The sequence below is a fragment of the Mus caroli genome, chromosome 11, assembly GCF_900094665.2.
Source record: "Mus caroli chromosome 11, CAROLI_EIJ_v1.1, whole genome shotgun sequence".
Classification (NCBI taxonomy): domain Eukaryota; kingdom Metazoa; phylum Chordata; class Mammalia; order Rodentia; family Muridae; genus Mus; species Mus caroli.
Window position 1 is genome coordinate 105,554,723 of NC_034580.1, and position 8,537 is coordinate 105,563,259.

At 42.7% G+C, this 8,537-nt stretch overlaps 1 protein-coding gene across 2 annotated transcripts in view; it reads left to right on the plus strand.

Moving 5' to 3' along the window:
- Window positions 1-8,537, plus strand: part of Prkar1a (protein kinase cAMP-dependent type I regulatory subunit alpha) — a 19,698-nt gene that overhangs the window by 8,601 nt on the left and 2,560 nt on the right. For both annotated transcript variants that reach the window (XM_021176185.2, XM_021176184.2), the window contains exons 3-10: window positions 1,320-1,490; window positions 2,360-2,451; window positions 2,614-2,675; window positions 3,592-3,638; window positions 4,270-4,428; window positions 6,097-6,157; window positions 7,158-7,279; window positions 7,946-8,027. In XM_021176185.2, the coding sequence (XP_021031844.1) occupies window positions 1,320-1,490; window positions 2,360-2,451; window positions 2,614-2,675; window positions 3,592-3,638; window positions 4,270-4,428; window positions 6,097-6,157; window positions 7,158-7,279; window positions 7,946-8,027 (796 nt within the window). The remainder of the gene's footprint in view (window positions 1-1,319; window positions 1,491-2,359; window positions 2,452-2,613; window positions 2,676-3,591; window positions 3,639-4,269; window positions 4,429-6,096; window positions 6,158-7,157; window positions 7,280-7,945; window positions 8,028-8,537) is intronic.

The following is an 8,537-nucleotide window of genomic DNA, read 5'->3' on the forward strand; positions in this document are numbered from 1 at the left end:
TTTTTTCTTTTTTTGGTTTTTCGAGACAGGGTTTCTCTGTATAGCTCTGTCTGTCCTTGAACTTACTTTGTAAGACCAGGCTGGCCTCAAACTCAGAAATCCGCCTGCTGCTGCCTCCCGAGTGCTGGAATTAAAGGTGTACGCCACCATGCCTGGCTTTATTTTCTTCTTTGTGCATGTGTGTGTATGTGTTCATATAGTAAGAGTGTGGAAGGCTGAAGACAGCACTGGGTCCATTCCCTAGTAGCTATCCATCTTGTTGTTTTGAGACAGGTCTCTCCTTGGCCTGGATCTTCCAGGCTGGCCAGCCAGTGAGCTGGGACTGTCTGTTCCCCAGTGTTGGGATTATAAGTTTGTGCCTTCTGTCTGTTTTTTAAGTGGGTTTTGGGGTTGGACCTCAGGTCTTTATGATTGTTCAAGCACATTATTGGCTGAACTAACTCCCTGGCCCTGTCAGTTACATGTTTTCTAACACAGGGTAGCACCCTGTTGTATGAATACAATATAACTGTTTCTGCTGGTCTTCATTTTGGCTGTTTCCAGTGCTTTTTGAAAGAGGGAGAGAGAAAAAAATCTAATCAGAAGATATGTTTTCATATAGATGTCATTTCACACATGAGCTTGTTTTCGATCTAGAAGCAGAAGTACTAGAATACTGAGTCACAAAGTAAATATGCTCAGAGTTAGATACATACATGGAAAATGCAGTGATTTTTGTTTTGTTTCGTTTGCTGGGTTGATGGCTTCCCTCTGAAGAACTAGAACTCTGCACTAGTAGGTTGAACTAGTGGAAAGGAGCTCTAGTAGCCTCTTGGTAGTTACAGTTCTCACCTTTTCTTGAGATGTATAGACCCCGTAAATTGGTCAGCTTGCCAGAAGTAGGACAAGAGCTATGTAGGAGACAAATAGTTTAAGTTTTTAAAAATCACTTTATTTTAAAAATAATTTGCTTCTTGCTAGATTAAATTGAATTTGAAAGATGTTTTGAAGGGGTCAAAGAATGGATGAAATGAATGAAGAATCGGAGAGTGACTGACTGTTAGTGAGAAGCTGATTAAATGAAAAGGAAGTCACAGATTTCAGTCTTCATGTGGCTTGACTCGTTGCCACTAATGGAGTGTGCTGAGCCACCCCAGTGAATGTGTTGGAGTGATTTTTCTCAGATTTTATTCTGTTGTCCTGTTCACCCTTCTTCCCCACCATCTTGGAACTGACTTATTCTCACTTACATGGGTACTGGAAGAGGTTTGAAGTGAGCTGGGCTATTGCTGGGATTTGAGGAACCGGCTCTCAGATTCTAATTAACAACCTTCTTTCAGGAGGAGGCAAGACAGATTCAGTGTCTACAGAAAACCGGCATCCGTACTGACTCGAGGGAGGATGAGATCTCTCCTCCACCCCCCAATCCAGTGGTGAAGGGCCGACGGCGCCGAGGTGCTATCAGCGCTGAAGTTTACACTGAGGAGGATGCTGCCTCCTACGTTAGAAAGGTAGCGCGGCTGTCCGAATGGTGGGATGTCACTGAGGCCCTTGGAGTCAGCTGGGTCCCTTTGATGCGGATATAAGAAGACAAGGGTGCACTTGTTAGCGCTTGAGAACAGATTTCTGTAATAGCGCCACAAGAGAGGGCAAGTAGTTACTGTAGATCAGTGAGGAGTAATTCTGTGCTTTTCTGTAGCAGAAGCAGGCAGTCCTCCCTTTCTCTTAGCTTGATACCCTGTAATTCAGGTTGGGCCTAACCTTTTATCCTACAAGCTTCCTACAAGCTCCGCTCGTCCTGGCCAGCCCTTCCTCAGCCTGCTAGCCATTTGAGTTAGGCTTTACCATTTAGGGGAAATGGATTCTTTGGGTTTTGTTTGTTTGTTTTTTCAAGATAGGTTTCTCTGTGTAGCCTTGGCTGTCCTGGAACAGTCTGTAGACCAGGCTGGCCTCGATCTCAGAAATCCGCCTCTCCCAAGTGCCGGGATTAAAGGTGTGCCACCACGCCCAGCTCGGGAAAATGGATTCTTGATGCTTGTGAAACTAATAATACTTTAACACAGTTTACATAATGACCAATAGTTATAAAATATTTAGTTATGCCTCAGAATAATGATTTTGATCTAGGTGTTTTCTATTTATTTGTTAACTTGGAATCAAGTACAGATCCTTAAATATAAGCCTGGCTGTAGGCAAGGGGACTAATCAGTATTTGTTGAGTACTTTGTGAGTTATACAGTTATCTTGTAATGAAAATATTAACTCAAAGTACCCTTGTTTAAATACCATTCTGTGGCATGGCATTTAATTGAAATGCAAGTTGCAAGTATGAAGTGTCTTTGGTTTCTAGGTTATTAATTGCTCTTTAATATTTTTCTAGGTTATTCCAAAAGATTATAAGACAATGGCTGCTTTAGCCAAGGCCATCGAAAAGAATGTGCTATTTTCACACCTTGATGATAATGAGCGAAGGTAGGTGCAGGTTCTTTTCACAGTTTCCCAGTGGGATGGTGGTGCCAAACTCATGCCAGTGCTGCAGGTTGTAGGCATTTAGCTGTTCACCACCTGATAGGACTGAGAACCTGAGAGCTTCTAAGGCTTGGAGTCTAACCCCAAGTCTCTTCTGTCCTGCAGTGACATTTTTGATGCTATGTTTCCAGTCTCCTTTATTGCTGGAGAGACGGTTATTCAGCAAGGTAAGGGCTGCTGACATGCACTGTGATTACAAGAAAGGTGTGTGTGATGTGCATGTGTATTTGTGTATGTGCATAGGTGTGAGTGTGTGTGGGTCTTAGCATTAGTATTGGGTCTTACTTTTTCATTAAGCAACTCTCTTAAGTTAAAAGGAACACATAGGGTTAATATTTCTGACAACTTACAGTCACCATCGCAGGGAACACCTATGCTACATTGGATATTGTGTAGAGTTTCTGAACAGTAATTCTTATGTCTTCAGACATAATTCTTATGTCCTTTTTGTTGATTAATTAGCCACATCTGCAAAGTCACCCATGCTAGCCCGACTGGTACATGGCTGTGTGCCTCCTGCAGAAGCTTAACCATTTTTGCCCACGTAGACTAACAAGAATCTTATCATTGGATATTTTCTCTTTTTCATGGATCTCCATAAGCCAAGTGTTACCCCATTTTTGTGGCAGGGTGGCCGTTTGTTAGTAACTGCTGAGTTGTTTGTAGTGTCTGTACATTCCGTAACATTTTTACAATTACATTGTGTTGATTTATTTTGTGTATATGTGTGAGCACACATGCAAGTGCAGGTACGTGTGTGCTGCAGCACTGATGTGTGCATCTCGGAAGACATTTGTGGTTTCTTCTTCCTCTGTGAGGGCTCCAGAGGTCAAATTTGGTGTGTCTGACTTGGCAGTAGATGCTCTACACTCTGACCCTTCTCACGGGTTCCAGAAATTGCTTTATTAAAGTCTAGTTTTAAAAGATTGTGAGATGACCAAAAGGAGTGGTTAATTTCATGATTTTTTTTTTTTTTAAGTTTATGTTTAGTCACTTAGCATCCACCCAGGAGTTTACTATTTTATGTTAATTAAACAATTATGATTGTTTCAATAATGATCCTGGCACTTTACTCTTTTTCAGGTGATGAAGGGGATAACTTCTATGTGATTGATCAAGGAGAAATGGATGTAAGAGTTAATGATAGGAAAATATGTTGATAATCTTGATTTTAACTTAATTTCTAAGCAGTAAGCATAGTGTTTGCAAGGGCAGACGATGATAGCCATGCTGAGTCAATTCCAACAACACTGGCCAAGTATGTTTATGACACAGACTTTCAGAGGGTAGCTTGCCTGTCTGTACGTGCTGTTCACTGCGTTCACTGAGGCACCATTGGAAAGTGCATGCATCCTGTGGTGTAAGAACTCAAGCGCCTCTTTGAAATAGTTCAGTTTTTAAAAAGTCTGGGTTTTTTTTTTTTTTTTTTTCTCATACTAGTGAAAAGAAGATGAAAATTGCATTGGTCTCATAAGATTATTAGAAAATTCAGTGACCTAATACACATAAAGTGCCAACGCAGTAATTTGTAAATGATATCGTTTGATATTAATGCTTGTCTGAACTTTATCCTCGCCATCCTGATAGGGTGCCTTTATCAGCTGGTTTGAGCTGTGAGAAGCTAATGCCCCGAGCTCTGTTCTGCAGATGCAGTGTATAGCCTATTGTTAAACAGTTCAGAATCCTTCCTTTGGGAAAAGTTTGAGAATTCACAGATGTGTATATCTAGACAAACACTTTTTGATGTTGTCTTTATTTTAGGTCTATGTCAATAATGAATGGGCAACCAGTGTTGGGGAAGGAGGGAGCTTTGGAGAGCTGGCTTTGATTTATGGAACACCCAGAGCAGCCACTGTCAAAGCAAAGACAAACGTGAAACTGTGGGGCATCGACCGAGACAGCTACCGAAGAATCCTCATGGTGAGAGGCTGTGGGCTTAGACTTCTGACCCACGTACTGATGTAGGATCGCCAAGTTCAAACAGGGATTGGACTGGTTTTAAGTGCGTGATGTCATTTGAAGCCATTCAGAAGTAATCATGTTCTCTAAATTGAAACTGGGTGATCAGTATTAAACTCATGCTGCCTTCCTAGAGGACTGTCAGGAGCAAGAAGGCCATTGAGGCATTCTGCGTACCGTGAGATTGCTTGAGCAATCTGTGATAATTTTACAGAGGAGCTTTGGATGTTTTAGTGAACCGTGCTAGGCATTCTGAATTGTATTTTCAAGTATCTGTGATGCCCATAGAGCTATTTGAAAATATTCAGTCTGGGCTGGAGAGAGACGGCTCAGCAGTTAAGAACATGCGCTGCTTTTGTCATGGTCCAAGTTTGGTTTCACCAAACAGCTTATGGCTGGAAATCGAGCTTCAGGGGCTACTAGGCCTTCTTCCAGATTCCATGGGCACTGCACTCCTGTGCACTGTGCACAAACCTGTACACAGACATACACATAATTTTTAAATATACACTGTCTTACATGCTTTGAAATCTTTGTGTATTTCTTTTTGTTTACAATAGTGTTTTTATTCTTTGGCAGTTTCATACCACTGGACCTGAGGGAGAGGGTATCATGTCTCTCTCACACCTCTGTGCACTTGTGGGCGCGCGTGCGTGCGTGCGTGCGTGCGTGTGTGTGTGTGTGTGTGTGTGTGTGTACGTACCAGTGTTCATTAACTCCTCAGCTTCAGGCTTTTTTCTCTGGTTTTCTGTCACGTGCACCAAACCCCCTGACCGCTCAGGTTGATATCTAAAGTGACAGTGTTTGCACATAACAGGTGTACATACATGGTCTGTACACTTGAATCCATCGCTAGCTTAGCTGCAATACTTAAAGTAAACTAAGCACCGTTTAATAGATTGTTGATACACTCCGTAGGAAATGACAAGAAGAAAGTCTGCGTGTTGAGCAACAGTGTGTTGTGGCCCTGAAGGGCTCCCCTAAGATTGTGGTCTGCAGTTGACTATAGATGTGGAACCTGTGGCTGTGTTGTTTGTGGCATGTACACATGTACATGCGCACACACGTATGTGTATATAGTAGTACTGACATGATTTACCTTGTGAGCAAAGTTTGTCATAAAATATATTTTCTTTTAAGTATACTCAGCAAACGTCGTCTTAGATGAGATTCAGAGTGTTGGGTGGCAAGGCTATATACAAGCCTAGTTATACTTAGTACTGTGGGCTGTCGTCTCACCTGTAAGTGGCAGGCGTCTGTTCCCTGAGCAGCCTGTGTGGATAATCTCCGGTTGGGGAGGTAGTCGGCTCCGTGTGGAGGTCTCAGTGGCAGTCATTTGTTAGCCACTTGGGTGCCGTGAGAGAACTGCTTGGCATTTCGCTCCTTGTTAGAGCCGTGCCCCTCCTTGGGCTGGGTGCCTGCCCCTGCTTTAGGAGCCTCACAGTGAGCTTTGTACAGAGTGCAGGGGCTCACACTTCAGTACAGAGAAAATGGGTTAGAGTCGAGAAGCAGGAGCAGACGCCTTCGTGTTTACTTTTCTTTTAGTTTGTTTAAAATGTAAACATAAATTATTCAGCAACATTGTGTGATAATCACATCTCTTTTGGACATAACTTTTTTTATTTATAGGGAAGCACTCTGCGAAAGAGGAAGATGTATGAAGAATTCCTCAGTAAAGTGTCTATTTTAGGTGAGTTGGATAATTATATGGAGAATTGATAAACTGGAGCATTTGTGGTACTTGCACAGATTTTTACATACGTCTTGTAGTTCATGTGTGTTTTCATTTTTCAAATTTTTACTGTTTTGCTTTTGGTAGTTGTGATCATACAGCATTTTGACAGTGTTGAAAATTCGGCAAAGTAAATGGTAATTTTTTAAACCTCCATAATCAGATGTGGAAAAGCTTTGTGACTACGTAGATGCTGTGCTTTCCTTTTACAGGAGCGTTTATGCTCTGGACAGTCACAGCTGCTCCTGCTGCTGCAGCTTCTGCTGCTGTTCCTAGGATTCCTAGGAATGGCTTCTGGTGGGTTTTGTCTGAGAAGTTATATATCTTTGTTGGCCTCTTTTGAAAAGATCCACGTCTGTTGAAATTTAAAAGTGAACTTGTCAACTGACATATCTATAGATTTCCTTACATTAACTGGAGATGTGCCAACCTGCCCTGTGTGGTGAGTGGGTAGGTGACGTCGGCCTTTGCTTCGTTGCAGACTTTCTCACCTCACTTGTCATTTGTTTTAGTGTTCTGAATATTAGTTGGGTCTTTGGAAACAAAAGGTATTTTCTAGGTCCTTGTCATTCACAAGGTAAACTCAGCTGAGCCGTTACATGGATACAGTAACTTTGAACCTTTGCAATGGTGTGCATGGGGAAGCTGTTTTCTTTAGTTACGTGAAGGTTTGCCTTGCTTGATGGTAATGCTGAGAATTGCATTTTCTTAGCACTTTTATAAAAGCTAACACAGTAAAGGAAGGCTGAGGGCCGTCTGCAGAAGTAGGCGAGTCCTGCTGAGGCTTGGAGCCACTGAGGACAGCTGCTGTGGCCGGCCTTCCCCTGGGGATGTGCAGTGGGGATGCTAGTTGGTTGCATCTCTGTAAAGTTTGGTTTTGCTCAACTTTTGTTTTTTTTTACTTTGTTTTTTAGCAATAGCAGATGTATAGAGAATTCTTTTGATTCTTCTTTTTCAGAGTCTCTGGACAAGTGGGAGCGTCTCACAGTAGCCGATGCATTGGAGCCTGTCCAGTTTGAAGATGGACAGAAGATTGTGGTGCAAGGAGAACCGGGGGATGAGTTCTTCATCATTTTAGAGGTAGAGAATCTGCGAGGGATTCCTTACCGTGCATCACCTAAAGGAGGGCCGGCCAGTTCTGATTTGTAGCTTTCGTTTTATTTAATGGTTATCTTTTACTTCAGAATACAACTTGGTGTGTATAGTCTGCTACAGTTTTAAAGAATTAGAGTCAGAATCCTGCAAGGGCCCTAGACAGGACTGGTGAGATTACTCTCTACTACACTAAAAGCCCCTCAGCCATAACAGATACTACGGTGATTCTGAGCCAAAGTGCTTAGGCTAGTTAGTAATGATTGACAATTCTAAAAGTCACTGTTACTGAAACATCTCCCTATCATCCTGCTTGCCAAGCAGGTCCAGATGGCAGCTTCAGAGTCCGAACTCTTGTCGCACTGCAGATGCATCCATGGAGATGTGAGCCCTGAGTGTGATAGTCTTTAAAATTCCCAAAGATGCAGCAAGCTTGAGCTTGACCCTTTACGTAAACTTTACTCACCGGAGTCTGAACTCCTTTGTAAGTGCCTGAGCTTGATATGAGCCCTGATAGTGGGGTGGATGCTGGTTCAGTGGAAGTCACCGTTGAAATAACTGCTCAGTTCACTCAGGAACCGGCGATTGTACAGTATGTGAATCCCCTCTGTGTTAGGAGCATGTGCTTAGCTTCTTGTGTTGGTGTGATTACAGGGCACAGCTGCTGTGCTGCAGCGTCGGTCAGAAAACGAAGAATTTGTTGAAGTGGGACGACTGGGGCCTTCTGATTATTTTGGTAAGTTAAATTTCTTCATAAATACATGGTTTAAGGATCTTTGGGACAGTGTAGTTTCCCATAATTAGTTTTGTTTTCATTCCTTTACTTAGTTTTGGGCGTGTGGCCTGGAACTCACTCTGTAGACCAGGCTGCCCACAAACTCAGAGACTCACCTGTCTCTATTTCTGAGTGATGGGATTGGATGCAGGCCCCCACACCCTGCCTTTATTGTTTTTGAGACAGGGTCTTTGCTAACAGTGCAGGCTGGGCCTTCTTAGACCTGCCTTAGCCTCCCTAGTGTTGGGATTATAGTCATGGCACCTGCTAGATTGCTTACCTATACTCTTTCTCGTTACTCAGAGAAGTACTGTAACATTGAACTTTATTCAGTTAATAGATGAGCACAGCCGGGCTTGGTGGCGCACGCCTTTAATCCCAGCACTCGGGAGGCAGAGGCATTTCTGAGTTCCAGGACAGCCAGGGCTAAACAGAGAAACCCTGTCTCGAAAAACCAAAAAAAAAAAAAAA